Source organism: Panicum virgatum, chromosome 6N (genome assembly GCF_016808335.1).
Source record: "Panicum virgatum strain AP13 chromosome 6N, P.virgatum_v5, whole genome shotgun sequence".
NCBI lineage: Eukaryota > Viridiplantae > Streptophyta > Magnoliopsida > Poales > Poaceae > Panicum > Panicum virgatum.
In genome coordinates, this window is record NC_053150.1 from 26,702,331 (window position 1) to 26,722,108 (window position 19,778).

Below are 19,778 nucleotides of genomic sequence, written 5' to 3' on the forward strand. Positions count from 1 at the left end.
CGTCTATTTTTGCTCTATTCCGGGTATGGGTGCCTGCAATCCAAGGATCACCAAAACTTGAGGAAATGGTTAGCATTAAGCCCTATAGCTACTTTTGGTGTTTGAAAGTTATGAATAGATGCAGGAGTTGACGGCTTTATTTCTGACTTAAGGACCGTCAACAGCGGAGCTGGAACCTCCAGGTTTGGTGGTGACGAACCGTAACGCCGCAACAAATCCTCAAGATCAAACAGAGGTTCATCGCCCCTTGCCACACATTCTCTATATTCTTTTTCCAAATAATGGAGCGCTACCCTATGAAAAGCGCTAGGTTTCTTGGACTGACGATAACAATTACAATGATCAGATTAATTACAAAATTATAAATTCTTACAATTACAATACAAATATTAATTACTATTACAATTACAATGATCAGATTAATTACTCTTACAAATAACAATGAAAACATATAAAAAAGACGAAGGATTACTCTCACAATTACAATTAAAATATGTACATCATTATATCCTCATATTCGAGTTTCTCAGACACTTACCATCATATCTGAAATGTAAACAAATTGGAGTTACAATTGAGGCATTAGTCATCATTATGTGTCGTGCAATGTCGCAACTCTGTATAAGCCATTATTCTTCGTCGCTCGTGGCCTCACCCTATCTAAATAATGAAGGGTCTAGAAAGAGTTGCGACATTGCAGGCACGATATGACTAATGCCCCAACTGCAAACACTAATTTATTTACATTTCACACTTGCTGGTAAGTGTCTATGATCTCACAATTATAAGAAAACAATAATTACAATTACAATAAAACAATAATTGCTCTCACAATTACAATTAAAGTGTACCCTTATTACCACCAAATCTGAAATGTAAATAAATTAGAGTTGTTATTGAGGCATTAGTTATCATTGTGTGCCTTGCAATGTCGCAACTCTGCCTAAATCCTTGTTCTTCATCGCTCCTGGCCTCACCCTATCTACATATTGAAGAGTCTAGAAAACGTTGCGACATTACAGACATGATGTGACTAATGCCCCAATAGCAACACTAATTCGTTTACAGTTCACACTTGGTGTTAACAAATATACATATATAAAAACAACATTTGAAATAAATCTCTAATTAATTGAAAGAAATCTCTAATTAACTGAAATAAATCTATATAACTCCTAATTATTTTGACACCATTTAGTTCCAGGAGAACACTCTTTCAAGATCCAGAAACCATTTAGAAGAAAAAACTTTATTTCGGAAAATGTATATGTCGGTAACCTTGACCCTGCGGTGATGACACTGCCTTTCGGGGGGACACGGTGCGGTACATGTACGTCACCAATAGGCCAGTCGCAACACCAATATTTTCGGTCGATAGGAACATAGCACCGGCACAGGCAGCATGTTCGTTGATATGCTCTCAGTGCAACAACAGCCACGCTGACTGCGCTAAATGCTGTGTTCGGATTAACCGAAAATGCTGGTGTTGCGACCAACCTATTGGCGACGTCTTTATAGCGCATCGTGTATTCCCGAAATGTAGTGCCATCGCCGTTCAATGGAGATTAATGACGTATACTTGTTTCGAAATAAAGATTTTGTAAGCTTCTAGATGGTTTCATTGTGAGCCTGAATAAATACATCACTAGCATGTTAAAATAATCCATCATAATACAAAAAATTCTATTATACTTCTTTCAATAATTCATTATAAAAAATTTACTTTCCATATATAGTCATATAACAAGTAAATCACATGAACTCTCTAAACTCATTCTAAAAATTTCCAATGTCCACATATACTCATCTCATTTGAAAAATTAAAAAATATACTACGGTCATTTCTAACTCCGCCTATGCTGACTGGAAGACTCTCTCTCCTGAGTCATCTCAGCATAGACGGTCCCAAGCCCGGATAAAGGAGGAGGGTTGCGTTAGGTTTTGGCAAACCAGCATAAAAATAGCCACTCTAATGGATTTGAAACCCACAAGAAACTCGTTGGGGCGTAACCCTCTTAGCGACGCGCTACATCGGAACCCGGGTGTGGTGATAAATGGGCAAGGGCCGGGTCGCCATCCCTCCAAGGGCGCGTCGTATCATGACCTGGGTACGATGATAAGTGAGCAAGGGTCGGGTCGTCACCTGAATGGCGCACTACATCTACGCCCGGGTGTAGTGAAAAATGAGCAAGGGTCTTCGCACTTCCCTCGACGGGTGCGAAGGGTAAGTAAGTTAGCCGAGCCAATTAGGATTCGTATAGGTAGCTGGAATGTAGGGTCCCTAACAGGTAAGTTGCGAGAGCTAGTTGATTTAGCAATTAGGAGGCGTGTAAGTATTCTATGCGTTCAGGAGACTAAATGGAAGGGCCAGAAGGCGAAGGAGGTTGAGGATACTGGCTTCAAGCTTTGGTACACGGGAGCAACTCCGGGTAGGAATGGTGTAAGCATCTTGATTGATAGGAGCCTTAAGGATGGAGTCGTAGAGGTTAGAAGGCAAGGCTACTGGATTATCCTAATCCGGTTGGTAGTTGGAGATTCGGTTTTGAATGTGATCAGTGCCTATGCCCCTCAGGTAGGCCTTAGTGAGAGCACCAAGATGAAGTTCTGGGAAGATCTAGATAGCATGGTTAGTACCGTGCCTACCAGCGAGAAATTATTCATAGGAGGAGATCTCAACGGCCATGTGGGTGCGACTAATGTAGGGTTCGAGCGAGTGCACGGGGGTTTTGGGTATGGTAGCAGGAGTCAAGAGGGGGAGGATGTGTTGAACTTCGCGTTAGCCTACGACTTGTTGATAGCGAATACCGTGTTTAAGAAGAGGGAATCCCATCTTGTGACGTTTCGTAGTGAACAACACTCGAGCCAGATCGACTTTATCCTTGCTTGGAGGGAGGATAGACGTGATTGCTTAGATTGTAAGGTGATACCTGGGGAGTGTGTTGTCCCTCAACACAAGCTTGTGGTGGCGGACTTTCGTCTTCGGGTACGTGTCCACCGGGACAAACGTGCCAAGATTGCGAGAACAAAGTGGTGGAAGCTTAGAGGGGAAGCGGCACAAGCGTTTAAGGAAAGGATGCTAGGTGAGGGGCCTTGGGAAGAAGGAGAAGACGCAGATGACATGTGGCTAAAGATGGCAACATGTATTCGGAAGGTGGCCTCAGAGGTGTTTGGCGTGAGTAGGGGAGGCAAACAGGAGGGGAAAGACACCTGGTGGTGGAATGACGAGGTGCAAAGGGCTATTAAGGAGAAGAAGGAGTGTTTCAAGCGCCTTCACCTTGACAAGAGTGCAGCCAACATCGAGGGCTATAAATTAGCGAAGTGGGTTTGCAAAGCGAGCTGTGAATGTAGCAAAGGGTAAGGTGTATGATGACATGTATCAGCGGCTAGGCACGAAAGAAGGGGAGAAGGACATTTATAGGATGGCTAGGATCCGCGAGCGGAAGACAAGGGACATCAACCAAATCAAATGCATTAAGGATGGGACAGATCGACTGCTAGTGAAGGATGAGGAGATCATGGATAGATGGAGAGAGTACTTCGATAAGTTGTTTAATGGGGAGAGTGAGGGCCCTACCCTTGAGTTAGATGACTCTTTTGACGATACCAACAGACGTTTTGTGAGGAGAATTCAGGAGGTAGAGATCGGGGAGGCTTTGAAGAGGATGAAGGGAGGTAAATCGATGGGCCCTGATGGTATCCCCATTGAGGTGTGGAGATGCCTAGGAGATAGAGCAATAGTATGGTTAACTAAGCTTTTTAATCTCATTTTTCGGTCAAACAAGATGCCGGAAGAATGGAGGAGAAGTATATTAGTACCTATCTTCAAAAACAAGGGTGATGTTCAAAGTTGTACTAACTACCGTGGGATTAAGCTGATGAGCCATACGATGAAGCTTTGGGAGAGGGTTATCGAGCATCGCCTAAGAAGAGTGACAAGTGTGACCCAAAACCAATTTGGGTTCATGCCTGGAAGGTCAACCATGGAGGCGATTTTCTTAATACGACAATTGATGGAGAGATATAGGGAACAGAAGAAGGACTTGCACATGGTCTTCATTGACCTTGAGAAGGCATATGACAAAGTACCGAGAAATGTCATGTGGTGGGCCTTAGAGAAGCACAAAGTCCCAATTAAGTATATTACCCTCATTAAGGATATGTACAAGGATGCGACGATGTTTGTCCGGACATGTGATGGCAACACCACTGACTTTCCTATTAACATAGGCCTACACCAGGGGTCAGCATTGAGCCCTTATTTATTTGCTTTAGTGATGGATGAGGTCACAAGGGATATACAAGGTGAGATCCCTTGGTGTATGGTCTTTGCTGATGATGTGGTGCTAGTTGACGAGAGTAGGGCAGGGGTTAATAGGAAGTTAGAGCTGTGGAGACGCACGTTAGAGTCGAAAGGGTTCAGACTTAGTAGGACCAAGACCGAGTACATGATGTGTGATTTCAGCGCGACTAGGCATGAGGGGGGAGACGTTAGTCTAGATGGACATGTGGTGGTCCAGAAGGATATTTTTCGGTATTTAGGATCGGTGTTACAAAAGGATGGCGACATTGATGAAGATGTTAGGCATAGAATTTCAGCTGGATGGTTGAAATGGCGGCAAGCTTCTGGCATCCTTTGTGACAAGAGAGTGCCACAAAAGATAAAAGGCAAATTCTATAGGACAACAATTCGTCCGGCGATGCTATACGGTGCTGAATGTTGGCCTACAAAAAGGCGACATGTCCAGCAACTGAGTGTAGCAGAGATGTGGATGTTGCGGTGGTTTTGCAGGCACACAAGGAGGGATAGAGTCAGGAACGAAGTTATTCGGAATAGGGTCGGAGTGGCACCAATTGAGGAGAAACTTACCTAGCATCGGCTGAGATGGTTTGGACATGTCCAACGAAGGCCTCCTGAGGCGCCGGTGCGTAATGGGGTGCTTGAGCGGGTCGATAATGTAAAGAGGGGTAGAGGTAGACCTAAACTGACGTGGGATGAGTCGGTTAAGAGAGACCTTAAGGATTGGAATATCTCTAAAGAGATAGCTTTGGATAGGAGCGCTTGGAGACTAGCTATCAATGTGCCTGAACCTTGAACTTATTTCTTTCGGATTTCATCTCTAGCCTACCCCAACTTGCTTGGGAAAAAAGGCTATGTTGTTGTTGTATACTACGGTCATTTCTAATATATAGAAAATGATTGAACAATATCTCTATAAACTATCCACATTCAACCTAGCCAATAAACCTACTACCACATTCAAGTCATCGGTTCTATATATTTCAAATCATTGCATAAATCAAAGAAATGCTCATTCTCACTATTTCTAAAAATCTCAAATTTCTCTAACTATGGAGCATAAAACAAAGCATAAAGACCATCAAAGAAGAGATGATGAAGTTGTAAACCTTTGGTGCACTTGGATGAGTGCAAATATCACAAAAAAATGATCAAATGGCGGCACCACTCTAATAAGAGAGAAGAACCGAGCTCGAACTAGCTCTCTGGTGAAATGGGCACTGGCTCGGCTCGGGGAAGAAGAAGGCGCGATTTATAATAGGAGCATTAGTACCGGCTGGTGGCTCCAGCCGGCACTAAAGTGCGCCACCTACAGCAACCGACAGCCGCCTGCAACGGCTAGTGACCATTTAGTACTGGCTGGAGCCACCAGCCGCTACTAATCGGCTCCCATGGGCACTGTTCCTTTGGCCCGGTACTAAATTTGCACATTAGTACCGGCCGAAATCGTGACCGATAGTAACAGCCGCGAACGAATGTGCGTTTTTCCAGTAGTGCAGGCAGCCAGCAAGAGCAGCGCTAGCGAGCAGCTTCAGCGGAGTTGGAAATAGCTTGAGTCAACAGATAAGAAGAAGCAAACAAATCTTTAGATTTATCGGAGAAGTCTGAATTACACACACAAATTATCGCAGAAGTCCGATTTTTAATCTTCAACTATAAAACCGAATAACAAGTTCATCCAACTGTCGGAACTAGGCAAATCTGACCCCTGGGCTGGTTTCCAAGATGGTTCTGTATTTTTTAAAAGAAATAAAAATTCTAATTAGATTTAAAAAGTTAAAACTAATTTATTTTAATCAAAAAAATATGAAACTAGTATCAAATTTTTTCAATATAAATTATCTATTATTACTGTATTTGAATCTTAGTTATTTAATAACAATAGACATAACTACAAATAATCAAATATTATGAAAATGAAAAATTGGATCTGCAAAATTAAAGAGTATCATACCAATAGGTTATATTTTTAGAAAAAATTATATGCATTTCGTATTTTATAATTTAAAATAAATTATTTATAAATTTTTAGTATAAATTTAAATACTGGTAATTCCCACAAAATAGAAAACCATCTTCAAAAATCACCTAAAAGGGCTAATTTTGCTCGGTTGGATGGTTTTATTATCCGATTTTGTAGTTAAATGTTGGGAATTGAATTTTTATAACATCTTAAGACTGTAAAATGGACTCTTCTCCATATTTATCAATATATCCTTTTTAAAGGAACTCTTTGGTTATCTATTCGAATTCATGGATCCAATCTCTAGTGATACTATTTGTTTAAACGTCAGTATATATATCCAAAAAAGCCGAATATTTGTATAGGTCCATTTTCGGTACAACCTGTCAGCTAGAACAAGACTAATAATTTAGCCTGCGCTGGCTGCAAGAATGTTTGTAACTCATCTCGCGACCTACTTCTTATATATTGGTTTAGCTTTCCACCAATAATATATAATCCACTTGTCTATCTAACAAAATTTCTTGGATCTTGTATCGAAATTGGGTAAGCTAACAGTCCATCTTTCCTTTCTCTCTTCATCTCTTCTCCATCTTAACATTAAATTTGTTTGTAACTCTGTAACTCACCATAATAGTTGCTCTTGCTTCCTCATTAAATAGCCGTGAAACATCTGTCTTCCTGAGTCATCCCCGACTCCTAAACCCCAAAGCGCCAAAACCCTAATCCCTTCCTCCCGCCGCCACCGCCGTCATGGGCTCCACCGCCGCCGCCTCCGCCTCCGCCCTCCCGGCCTCCGCCGGCTCCGGCGAGAATCTGGTCCTCATCCTTGACTACGGCTCGCAGTACACCCACCTCATCACCCGCCGCGTCCGCCAGCTGGGCGTCCTCTCCCTCTGCGTCTCCGGCACGGCGCCGCTTGCTGCCCTCGAGGGCCTGCGCCCGCGCGCCGTCGTCCTCTCCGGCGGGCCCCACTCCGTCCACGCCGAGGGGGCGCCCACCTTTCCCGAGGGATTCCTGGAATTCGCCGATGGAGCGGGAGCCCACGTTCTCGGCGTCTGCTACGGGATGCAGCTGCTTGTGCAGTCCCTCGGCGGCGCCGTCGAGCCCGGGGAGCGGCAGGAGTACGGGAAGATGGAGGTCGAGGTGACGGCGCCGTCCTCTGCGCTGTACGGGGAGGCAGAGACCGTGAAGCGCCAGACGGTGTGGATGAGCCACGGCGATGAGGTGGTCAGGCTGCCGGAGGGGTTCGAGGTGGTTGCGCGCAGCGTCCAGGGCGCCGTCGCAGCCATCGAGAACCGGGAGAAGCGCTTTTATGGGCTCCAGTATCACCCCGAGGTAGCAACCGGATTACTCAAATGAAATTTTCGAAGTTAAGCTACAAATTTATTTCCTCTGTTCTTGGCTCTTTAAAAGGAACCCCCACCCCCCTGGTATAAGATAGGGGTTGGACATGTTTTATTTGAAGCTGTATGAAGCATACTGTTTGATTGGTATAAATTTTGAATCAGTATAGTTGTCCGTCTTCTTTTGCATGTACCAAATAAATGACCGTGCAACCAGGGGCGGAGACAGGGGGGGCGGGTAGGGGCCTGGCCCCCCTATGATCCCCAAATTTGCACTACAAATTTAAATTTTGATTAAATTTTTATATAAGTTTGTATGGTTGCCCCCCCCCCCCTAACAATGAAAAAAATCCAATCCTGGCTCCGCCCCTGCGTGCAACGTGGTTTTCGTTATTCAATTTAATTACTCTGTTGAATGACCGTGCAACGCTGTTTTCGTTATTCAATTTAATTACTCTGTTGATAGGGTTGGACTGAGTTCTGTTTATATGGATAGTAAAGCAAGTAGATGACACAATTTTTTTGGTATTATTATTAATTGTGTATCCATGGTTACTCTTTGTGTATCAACTGGTTGCTCTTTGTGAATCTATTGATGCCATAGAACATAGAATGACGGATGAACTTTTTTTAATGCAAAGGTTACACATTCACCCCAAGGAATGGAAACACTCCTCCGCTTCCTCTTTGATGTTTGTGGGATCATAGCTGATTGGAAGATGCAAGATGTGCTAGATGAAGAAATCAAGACCATCCAAAGCATGGTTGGCCCTGATGAGCATGTTATCTGTGCATTGTCAGGTGGAGTTGATTCAACTGTTGCTGCCACCCTTGTTCACAAGGCAATAGGAGATAGGCTTCATTGTGTTTTTGTTGACAATGGTCTATTAAGGTAACAATATGCTGCCTTATTGCTCAAATTCTTTTTTAGTAGAGCTTATGCTTATTTCGACTAAGTGTGCAATGAAACTAACATAGAACCTCGTGTTTGCAGGTACAAGGAGAGAGAACGAGTAATGTCCACCTTTGAAAGTGATTTGCACCTGCCAGTTACATGTGTTGATGCCTCAGAGCAATTTCTCAGCAAGTTAAAGGGTGTCGAAGACCCAGAGCAGAAAAGAAAGATTATTGGCAGGGAGTTCATTGCTGTTTTTGATGATTTTGCTCACAAGATGGAAAAGAAGATAGGGAAAAGGCCTGAGTATTTAGTTCAAGGGACATTGTACCCTGATGTAATTGAATCATGCCCACCTCCTGGGAGTGGAAGGACGCATTCCCACACCATCAAAAGCCATCACAATGTTGGTGGTCTTCCAAAAGATATGAAGTTAAAACTCATTGAACCACTCAAGCTCCTATTCAAAGATGAGGTATCATTCCACATCAATTTGCTTAATACGTTTATAAAAAAAATTTGTTGAATGCTTTATCAGGTGTTGTGTGATCAAAGAAACCCTTTAATTATTTATTCTTTACAAATTACAAATTGCTGTGTTTCTAGGTGCGGAAGTTGGGGAGTATTTTAAATGTCCCAGATTCATTTTTAAAGCGTCACCCATTTCCTGGGCCTGGTCTTGCTGTACGTGTCCTAGGTGATGTTACACAAGGCAACGCTTTGGACACCCTTCGTCAGGTTTGAACTTTCAGAATTGTAGAAATTTTATTAGAGCACCTTTGATTTGTTGAAATTTTGCTAGAGCACCTTTGATGCACTGTGATTTTTCAATTTATTTCTTTTAGGTGGATGAGATATTTGTTCAGGCTATTAAAGATGCTGGCCTCTATGATAAAATATGGCAAGCTTTTGCTGTCTTCTTGCCAGTACAAACAGTTGGGGTTCAGGGTGACCAGCGAACCCACTCCAATGCTGTTGTCTTACGGGCAATCACCAGTGAGGATGGCATGACTGCAGATTGGTATGTAGCACTAAAGTTCCATCTCCCATTACACTTTTTTCTAGCAAACTTTAGAGACTGTTGTACGTTGGTGAAATATTTTGTTGCAGTTGTACAGATAATTTTGCTTGGCTGCACCAGTTAATCTTTTGTATTCTTATCACTCTTGAGTTCAGGAACAAATAATTGACTGTCATTATTGTGATATAATTGGTTAGCTCAAATACCAGTGTTTGAAGGAGAAAATTGTTTTTTGCCTTTTCTTCCCCAAATCAAAGGTGCTATCTGCTATAGACAACCCCACGAAACTATAGGCATCTTATTTATGTGCAACCTGTAGAGTTCAATTGGTTCTCTTATAGTGCATCTTGAATAGATTTCCCATGTGATGGTTAGCGTCTTACTAAACTTTTACTTTGCGCTAGGCAAATTGTTCTAACCTACATAACTGTTTTCTGTATCTCAAATTACCTAGAATTAGTTTTTTTTTCACTCACAGTCACAATGTTGCTAATACCAGTAAACTTCTGGCAGTGTCTTTAAACAGTTCACTGTTTTTATAAGATGGGTTTCTCGGCTTGATGAGTTCTATGGCTACATTAATGATATTACTAGTAGATAGAGATTAGGAATTGTCATTTACTCCCTCCATCTAGAAAAGAATGCAATTCTTGCTTTTCGAGGAGTTAAACAGTTTGAACTTGACTAAATTTATAGAAAAAAGTAATAACATTCATGATACAAAATAAGTACTATTAAACTATTTATAGATTATATTTTCATAATTAATTTATTTGGAGATATAAGCACTAATACTATTTAATATAAATTTGGTCAAACTTGAACTAGTTTGACTGGCACGGATCCCATAGTTGATTCTTTTGTGGATGAAGTATTTAAAACCGTCGATACCCATGGGCATGGCATTAGTGTTCTCATATTATGTCATTGTCTTTTTAAATTTCCAGGTACTATTTTGGCCATGAATTCCTAGTAGATGTTGTCAACAAGATCTGCAACAACGTCCGTGGCATCAACCGTGTCTGCCAGGACATCACATCAAAGCCACCCGCGACAGTTGAGTGGGAATAGGAACTGGTGCTCTGATGCAGTGATGGTGGGATCTGGCGAGAAACTTGAGGAACAATTTACCTTTTGGTGATGGGATCAAATACAATATGACCTCAGTTATTAGTGTACTGATACGCTTTAGTCAAAATATCCTTTTGTCGAACCTTAGATGATAAACACAGCAAAGCTGGTGAACTGCATACTCTGCAAAATTCATGAGTAGACATTGCTTCTGGGTCATTGAGCATTTTCTGGGGCATCTGGATCCGACTGTTTCTTGCTTTCTATTCTATTCGTGGATCGAGACTAATGTTGGAAAGGACCAGTGGAAGCATACTTGGTTTCTTCGTTTTACATTTCTGTCTTCCTAAGCACTATTCTGAAGCTGTATGTTTTTTTGTTCACCATGTAGATTCAACCAAACGGCACGCAATGTAGGTTCAAACCAAACGGCAAAAAAGACATTTGGGACATTTGCCTGTTGTATAAGTATATATGTAAGCGACTGGAGTAATCATCTTCATTGTATATTTGAATGTTGGTCAAGATTCAGGCATAAAAATTGGAACCTGATGGGATCCAGCGCAAACTGATGCGAGAGCTGTAAACTGAAAAGCGCGGCACTGACCAGTTGATTATTAGTTGTGGAGTCACCAATTTTTTTTTTTGAAAGTTAAGTTACAATAACAACAACATAGACTTTTTTTTCCCAAGCAAATTGGGGTAGGCTAGAGATGAAACCCGAAAGAAATAAGTTTAAGGTTCAGGCACATTGATAGCTAGTCTTCAAGCGCTTCTATCCAAAACTATCTCTTTAAAAATATTTCAATCCTTAAGGTCTCTCTTAACCGACTCATCCCAAGTCAGTTTAGGTTTACATCTACCCCTCTTTACATTATCGATCCGTTCAAGAACCCCACTACGCACCGGCGCCTCAGGAGGCCTTCGTTGGACATATCCAAACCATCTCAGCCGATGTTGGGTAAGTTTCTCCTCAATTGGTGCCACCCGACCCTATTCCGAATAACTTCGTTCTGGACTCTATCCCTTCTTGTGTGCCCGCAAAACCGCCGCAACATCCGCATCTCTGCTACACTCAGTTATTGGACATGTCATCTTTTTTTAGGCCAACATTCAGCACCGTATAGTATCGCCGGACGAATTGTTGTCCTATAGAATTTGCCTTTTAACTTTTGTGGCACCCTTTTGTCACAAAGGATGCCAGAAGCTTGCCGCCATTTCAACCATCCAGTTGAAATTCTATGCCTAACATCTTCATCAATGTCGCCATCCTTTTGTAACACCGATCCTAAATACCGAAAAGTATACTTCTAGACCACCACTTGTCCATCTAGACTAACGTCTCCCCCCTCATGCCTAGTCGCGCTAAAATCGCACATCATATACTCGGTCTTGGTCCTACTAAGTCTGAACTCTTTCGACTCTAACGTGCATCTCCATAGCTCTAACTTCCTATTAACCCCTGCCCTACTCTCGTCAACTAGCACCACATCATCAGCAAAGACCATACACCAAGGGATCTCACCTTGTATATCCCTTGTGACCTCATCCATCACTAAAGCAAATAAATAAGGGCTCAATGCTGACCCCTGGTGTAGGCCTATGTTAATAGGAAAGTCAGTGGTGTTGCCATCACATGTCCGGACAAACGTCGTCGCATCCTTGTACATATCCTTAATGAGGGTAATGTACTTAATTGGGACTTTGTGCTTCTCCAAGACCCACCACATGACATTTCTCGGTACTTTGTCATATGCCTTCTCAAGGTCAATGAAGACCATGTGCATGTCCTTCTTCTGCTCCCTATATCTCTCCATCAATTGTCGTATTAAGAAAATCGCCTCCATGGTTGACCTTCTAGGCATGAACCCAAATTGATTTTGGGTCACACTTGTCACTTAAGTTAGTCCTCAAAAATTCCCATACACTTGCTAGTTTGTAAGAGCTGTGAACTGACATTTGCGATGCATCACAATCTTTTGCAATCCTATCAGGCTGTGACGTCAATCAACCATATTAAACAGTCTGGCAAGCTAGATGGAAAAAAACATTGATCGAGTGTAGCAGTGAAGAAAAATGTCAGAACAAAAAAAATGTTATAGTGATCTACAAAAATTGACTACATCAGAACATGATAAGACTACATCAAAATTGACCTACCCCTCAATGTGCACGTTCATGTTCACCGGTATTCACACTGATGCTAGAAGAAATGCTGCTGAAAAATACTAAATTGGGTCTTGTTTAGAAGATCACGCGTAAGGGACTCATAGATTAAGTTGCATTTTCAATTTAGATGCTACGACTTAAAATTTTTATTCGTCTTCTGACATGTATACATTTCCGGTTTGGCTCCCAACGCGCATGCCAGCAGCCAAACACACCCGCAGCTCCAAATCAAGTATCTCCAAAAAAAAAAAACCCTACTCCCCTTGTTGGTAACTCAGTCCGGTGTTGAAACTTTCTCTTGGTGATCCGCTTCATTGCTCGCAGTCAAAGCCAGCCAAATATAGACACTGAAACATCGCATAAAAAAAAATTCATCCACGAAGGTTATTATACCTACAGCGCAGCCCCCAAACTCCCAACATTTGGGAGAGACAAGCGTGCCGTGAGGACACCTGAGATGGCGAGGAGGAGGCCGCTGCTCTTGGTCGCCGCCGTCGTGCTCCTGTGCGCCGCCGAGTGGCATCTCGTGCAAGCATACAAGAAGGCAAGCAAGATGATCAGCCCAACGCGTTGCGATCCCCAAATTCGGTGTCCAGTTTTCAGCACATCCACGACTTCTTTTATTTTGCGAGCATCCAACGCATAGATCTTGCAGAGAGTTTACCATTGTCTCTGGAGGATCCTGTAGAATTCAGGTCGCTGGTAGTGACGCTAATAAAGATAGACTAATCAAGATTAGCATTTGTTGTGACGATGGTTAAGCAGCGCTTGATTTCTTGTTTGCACTGTGTTAATGCGCATGCAGTCCTACATCGTTTATCTTGGAGCACATGCCTATGGCCGTGATGCGTCACCGAAGGAGCACGCCCGCGCAACCGAGTCTCACCATGAGCTCCTGGGATCAGTTCTTGGCAGGTAGATACCAATACCATCATTGGGTTTCACCTGGCCTTGGGGGGGGGGGGGGGGGGGGGTTCTGACTATTAATTATTGATGAAACGAGCAGCAAGGAGATGGCGCAAGACTCGATCTTCTACTCCTACACGAAGAACATCAATGGCTTCGCGGCGCACGTCGAGGAGGACGTCGCAAACCAAATTGCAAGTAAGAAGAGAAAACAATTCCCCGTCCATACTTACATTTTGGTTGATGGTAATTCTTCAAAGAGAGAGGGAGGGAGAACTCACCATTGCTGCTGCTCCATTGACGGAGCAGAGCACCCTGACGTGGTGACGGTGCTGGAGAGCAAGATGCTGAAGCTGCACACGACGCGGTCGTGGGACTTCATGGACCTGGAGCGCGACGGCCAGATCCTCCCCGAATCCATCTGGAAGCACGCCAAGTTCGGGCAGGACGTGATCATCGCCAACCTCGACAGCGGTAGGAGACATTAATTATTGATTCGTTCTCTGATGCATTTCTTTCGATTGCATCGTCGCATCCATTCGTTCGATCGAGCTCTACTGATCGACGCGACGCGCGTGATCTGATCCGGCGAAGGCGTGTGGCCGGAGTCCAGCAGCTTCACCGACGACGACATGGGCGAGGTGCCCCAACGGTGGAAGGGCTCCTGCCTGGACACCGTCAAGTACGCCGTGCCCTGCAACAAGTGAGCGACCAGATCCGCGAGTTTCCTGTTCATTCTCATCGCCTTGATGTTGACGAGCGAGTTGCATGCAGGAAGCTGATCGGCGCCAAGTACTTCAACAAGGATATGCTGCTCAACAACCCGGCGGTGGTGGACGCCAACTGGACGCGCGACACCGAGGGCCACGGCACGCACACGCTCTCCACCGCCGGGGGCAGCTTCGTGCCGCGCGCCAGCCTCTTCGGCTACGCCAACGGCACCGCCAAGGGCGGCGCGCCGCGCGCCCGCGTCGCCGCGTACAAGGTCTGCTGGTCGGGCGAGTGCGCCACCGCCGACGTCCTCGCGGGCTTCGAGGCCGCCATCCACGACGGCGCCGACGTCATCTCCGTCTCCTTCGGCCAGGACGCGCCCCTCGCCGACGTGCAGTCCCTCTTCCACGAGGCTGTCACGCTCGGCTCCCTCCACGCCGCCACCCAGGGCATCTCCGTCGTCTGCTCGGCCGGCAACTCGGGGCCCTACGACGACACCGTCGTCAACGCCGCGCCGTGGGTCATCACCGTCGCCGCCAGCACCGTCGACAGGGATTTTCCCAACGTCCTCACCCTCGGCAACAGCGCGCACATGAAGGGGACGAGCCTCGAGTCCACCACGCTGCACTCCAGCACGCTCTACCCGATGGTCGACGCCAGGCACGCCGGGCACGCCAACACCAGCCCCTTGGCCGCCTCCGAGTGTGGAATGGGGACGCTGGACCCCGCCAAGGTGAAGGGCAAGATCGTCGTGTGCGTGCGCGGCGGCGACGTCCCGCGCGTCAACAAGGGCATGGCTGTGCTCAACGCCGGCGGGGCCGGGATGATCCTCGCCAACGACAGGATGGACGGTGACGACGTCGTCGCCGACCCGCACGTGCTCCCGGCCACCATGATCACCTACAGCGAGGCCGTCGCGCTGCACAACTACATGACCACGACGAACAATCCCGTGGCGAACATCTCGCCGTCCAAGACGGAGGTCGGCGTGAAGAACTCGCCGTCCATAGCTCGTTTCTCCTCCCGCGGGCCCAGCGGGATGCTGCCGTCCGTGATGAAGCCGGACATCGCGGCGCCAGGGGTCGACATCCTGGCCGCGTTCACCGAGTACGTCAGCCCGACGGAGCTCGCCTCCGACAAACGGCGGTCGGAGTATGCGATCCTGTCCGGCACGTCCATGTCGTGCCCGCATATCTCCGGGGTCATCGGCCTCCTCAAGGCGGCGCGCCCGGAGTGGAGCCCCGCCACGATGCGTTCCGCGATCATGACCACCGCGCGCACCCAGGACAACACTGGAGCGCCGATGCGCGACCACGACGGCAAGGAGGCGAACGCGTTCGCCTATGGCGCCGGCAACGTGCACCCCAACCGCGCCGTCGACCCAGGCCTCGTGTACGACGCCGCGCCCGAGGACTACTTCACCTTCCTCTGCTCCATGGGGTTCAGCACGGCAGACATGAAGCGCCTGAGCGCCGGCAAGTTCGCCTGCCCGGCCAAGGCGCCGCCGATGGAGGACCTCAACTACCCATCCATCGTGGTGCCGGCGCTGCGCGGCTCGCAGATGGTGGCGCGGCGGCTGAGGAATGTGGGCCGGCCGGCCAGGTACCTCGCGTCGTGGCGCGCGCCGATCGGGGTCGCCATGGAGGTGAAGCCTACGGTGCTGGAGTTCAGCAAGATCGGCGAGGAGAAGACGTTCAACGTGACGGTCACGTCGCAGAAGGACAAGGTCGGGATAGGCTACATGTTTGGGAAGCTAGTCTGGACGGACGGGACCCACTATGTCAGAAGTCCCGTCGCGGTCAACGCCTTGGCGTGAGGCTAGCTCCGAGATTCGTGCTGTGAGTTGTGATAGATAAGAGTTTTTCCTTTTTCTTTTGGTGAGAACGATATAGGCTATAGGTATCTTTGATTGTTAATAATATTGGATAATTGGAACTTGAATGCAATGAAAGTTATGGAAGAAGTATTTTTTTCCAGAGAAATTACCCGTGCCAATATAATAGCGATTACAGAATAAAACAAAAAAACATTCATCTTTTCATGTGCAAATAATAAATAATCACAAAATGTTGATGATTGCTATATTTTCATGTGCAAATAATAAATAATCACAAAAAAAGCATTGTTGTTATACTGTATATACTATCAGCCCTGGAGAGGGCGCGCTCGGAGCAGCCCGCCGCTCCCCGAGCGTTCCTCGGGCGCCAGGTGCCCCGGAGAGAGAAGCCCGACGCAGCCCGTGGATTTGCCGTGCCCACGTGCTGCAGTCGCAGCGCCTCGGTCCATCCGCGCCTCGCCGGAGAGAGAGGGGGGGAGGGAGGGCCAGCCCGCCACCGCCGCGAGGAGGGAGGAGGAAGAAGGAGGCCGGTCGCGCGTGCATGGCAGGGGGAAGGATGCCCGGCGCGGCGAGGAAGTGAGGAGAGGGGTGCGCCGATGGGGAGGGAGGCCGCCCCTGCTCCTCCTCCTCCGAGGACCCACGCCGCTCGAGGCCCGCCGTCGCGCGTGGATTCGGCCGGCGAGGAGGCCGAGGCCGGTACTCCCCCCCCCCCCCCCGCCCAGATCTGCTCGTGAGCACCTCAGCCGCCGCCGCCGGAGAGGACTGGCCGCCGGGAGCAGGGGCGGGGTGGTGGCGGGCCTGCGCCCGCAACGGCGGAGCCCCGCTCCGGCCGCCGGAGCCATGCCCGCCGCCGTGCCGGCCCCACCTCGCTGTTGCCGCGGACGGCCACCTGCACCGCGAGGAGCCGCCGTCGGCACCTTCGCCGGCACGTACGCGCACCAGCACTGGCCGCCGCACCACTGCACCTTGCTAGAGGATGATGGGCAGAGGAGGTGGGTGGAGGAGAGTCAGGAGACACAGGAGGTGGAGGGCGCCGGTGCACTGGACGGGAGAGGAGATGGGCAGATCCGGGCGGTGGGGAGGTGGTGCTGCGCGGAGCTATCGGGGGCGCATGGGAGAGATAGAGACCGAGAGAGCGGAGAGATCGAGAGGAGCTCTGCCATGGCGTTGACAGAACGCTGAAGGCAAGAGAGATACCGAAAGTCGAGACTCGAGAGAGATCGAGAGATGAGGATATTTTTCATTTTTTTCAATCTAGCCCTTATAAAATGCAGCAATCACAAAGAAGCGGCTGCAGCTGCATGTCAAGCATTGTCCAGCAAACTATGGACTGCAGCAGCCGCAAATTCCCCCTTATTGTTCAATACCATCGATGCTATCGTGAAGTGTGAGCCTAACAGAGCAGCATGAAAGCTGAATCATTTGCAATGGCCAGCTCAGAACAGAGCAACACGAAAGCTGAATCATTTGCAGCGGACACTTCAGTTCAGTGCAGCACTCAACTTGCTATGCTCTACCAATTCAATCGTTGATGGATTGGCATCTGATGTCCTGTCCTGTCAGGCCAACTCAGAAGTTACAGTACGCAAATATCATTCCATTCCTGCTTACATACCGTTACGTTGCTTCCAATGTGCATTACCAATCAGAGATCTTCTGATTACGTTCATGCTAATCTCCTTTGTTCATGGACTGCTTCAGAAGTAAGAACGCTACTTTGTACTAATGGACTTTGAGATTATCAGAATAAAGAGGAAACAATAATACATCATGGCAGCTGTCATCAGTTTTACTTAGGTGAACGTTTAGTGTAATTGTATTTTTACTTCATGCCTATGCTATAGTGTCGTATCTGCTTATGTTTGTTTTGAAAATTTGGATTGGGATTCCTCATAGGATATCCATGATTTGTTTACAAGAATTAATGATCTTAAGTTCTTGAGCAGATATGGAAAATCATGTTTCCTTACAGTTAAGTGTTATGGTGATACATTGATTCGCTTGCATAAATCAATCAGTACACACTGCCAACCATGCAAAGTAGAGCATTTAGCATCGCATCGTCCTACACGAGCGCGGCGAAGCGCGCAGACTGTCCTAGTTGCTAGTAGATTACATTGCATTTTCTAAACATAATAACCATCTTTAATTTGCTTGTGTTAGTCGGCAAGGTTTCTCTGGAAAAGAAAGATGGTCACTTTTGCCACTTATCCCATCGACGGTGCACGAACAATGCGAGACGTGGAAAAGTACCAAGATGGTGGGTTCGATTCCTCCAATCTTAAGCAAGCAGCCAAGCAAATCACCGTAGGAAGATACCTTTCCAGCACTGCTGCAATTACGTCTGTCAAGCCAATATATGGCCTGCTTTAGTCTCTGCTGTGAGAAAGAGGGTGTAGCTAATGACATTATTACATCTGGTTCTCATGCTAACGGCAGATCTGAAACGCACATTGCTTCAGCCAAACTTCCTTTTTCATGTCAGTCAAGTTCAGTTGATGCGAATATTTTTAAAAAATCAAGACCTGGCCATGGAGACGCCAATGATAATATAATTTTCGGATAGTTTTTTTTTTCTTACCCACCTTCTAGCGTTTGAGATTTGTGCAACTAATCTCATCCATCTCCTTCACTCAATCCTAACCTACCCCGCGCACCTCCTTCCTACACCGTGCGCCGGCGCCGCCATCACCATGCGCCGCCGCGCGCGCCCTGCGCCAGCGCTGGAGAAGAAGGTGAGAAAAAAATGTTGAGGTTCACATTTTCATAATATTCAAAATGCTGGTTCAATATTTTTTCAATAAATAGATTATCAACTGGGCTTTGATGAGCTTTATAGGTGAGTTGCTTAACCACATTTCACAAAATATATAGGAGCCCCCTATAAAGACATCTTGAGAGGCAATTAGGCAATGTTTTAGACTCAAGGCCCATATTTCCTTCCAATACTAGGTCATATAACTAATTGACATTCTTATTCGTGGCACCTCAATAAATTGGACTTGGAGAAAAATCTGATGTACGCTCACCCACAAAACCTGGCAGCAGATTCCATATCCCACGGGAGCAGAATGTTGGTTGGTCCATCCTGTAGGTTGCAGCAGAGGCAGAGGCTGGTAGCCCCGACGTCACGCCGGCCTCTCAGACACATGCGGATCGCAGTTCACGCGGACCTGCCCAACATTGTCGTCCATAGTCCCCGTAGCAGGAAAAAAAAAATCCAACGGAATGGGAGCACATGCCGTTACCACACGAGATAGGCCATCCCCGTCGCAGAGGGACGTCTATTCCTCGCACTGCAATGGAAATCCATCCCATCGAAGAAGGGCCAGCGGTGCTCCGCTTCGCCCTTGCTCCCCTGCCTCCCCCGCCTCTCGGGCTCTGGCGCCGCATCCGACGCCTCCGTCGCTGTCCTTCCTAACCGAGCTCGCTGCCGCGCGCCGCCGCCTTCTCCTCGCCCCCCCCCCTCCCCCCTCGCCGGCAGCACCGCCCACCGGCTGTCCGGCCCCGGCCGGGCGGCCGTCGCGCCCTCCGCCGGCCGAACCATTACCACCGCTTGGCC

General features: G+C 47.0%; 2 protein-coding genes and 1 long non-coding RNA gene across 3 annotated transcripts; all 3 read left to right on the forward strand.

Moving 5' to 3' along the window:
• The first annotated feature begins 6,938 nt into the window (after positions 1–6,938).
• Positions 6,939–10,928, forward strand: LOC120678708 (GMP synthase [glutamine-hydrolyzing]-like). Its single transcript, XM_039960014.1, has 6 exons — positions 6,939–7,598; positions 8,248–8,498; positions 8,601–8,976; positions 9,108–9,239; positions 9,347–9,522; positions 10,470–10,928. Exons 1-6 carry the CDS (start codon positions 7,014–7,016, stop codon positions 10,591–10,593), a joined length of 1,644 nt encoding a protein of 547 aa, XP_039815948.1. The 5' UTR covers positions 6,939–7,013; the 3' UTR covers positions 10,594–10,928.
• Positions 10,929–13,219: 2,291 nt separating this feature from the next.
• Positions 13,220–16,236, forward strand: LOC120677468 (subtilisin-like protease SBT5.3). Its single transcript, XM_039958622.1, has 6 exons — positions 13,220–13,306; positions 13,568–13,677; positions 13,769–13,866; positions 13,978–14,142; positions 14,263–14,371; positions 14,443–16,236. Exons 1-6 carry the CDS (start codon positions 13,220–13,222, stop codon positions 16,193–16,195), a joined length of 2,322 nt encoding a protein of 773 aa, XP_039814556.1. The 3' UTR covers positions 16,196–16,236.
• Positions 16,237–16,923: 687 nt separating this feature from the next.
• On the forward strand, positions 16,924–18,204 carry LOC120677469. Its single transcript, XR_005676339.1, has 2 exons — positions 16,924–17,797; positions 17,918–18,204. It is a non-coding gene; the product is annotated as an uncharacterized LOC120677469 (long non-coding RNA).
• The last annotated feature ends 1,574 nt before the right edge of the window (positions 18,205–19,778 follow it).

Excerpts from the sequence above, each read along its gene's own strand:
- LOC120678708 (XM_039960014.1), top strand. The coding sequence starts at position 7,014 with ATGGGCTCCACCGCCGCCGCCTCCGCCTCCGCCCTCCCGGCCTCCGCC. Across the intron at positions 9,240-9,346 it reads CTTTGGACACCCTTCGTCAG|GTGGATGAGATATTTGTTCA; the intron begins GTTTGAACTTTC and ends TATTTCTTTTAG. Across the intron at positions 9,523-10,469 it reads GATGGCATGACTGCAGATTG|GTACTATTTTGGCCATGAAT; the intron begins GTATGTAGCACT and ends TTAAATTTCCAG.
- LOC120677468 (XM_039958622.1), top strand. The coding sequence starts at position 13,220 with ATGGCGAGGAGGAGGCCGCTGCTCTTGGTCGCCGCCGTCGTGCTCCTG. Across the intron at positions 13,307-13,567 it reads TCGTGCAAGCATACAAGAAG|TCCTACATCGTTTATCTTGG; the intron begins GCAAGCAAGATG and ends ATGCGCATGCAG. Across the intron at positions 14,143-14,262 it reads CATCGCCAACCTCGACAGCG|GCGTGTGGCCGGAGTCCAGC; the intron begins GTAGGAGACATT and ends GATCCGGCGAAG.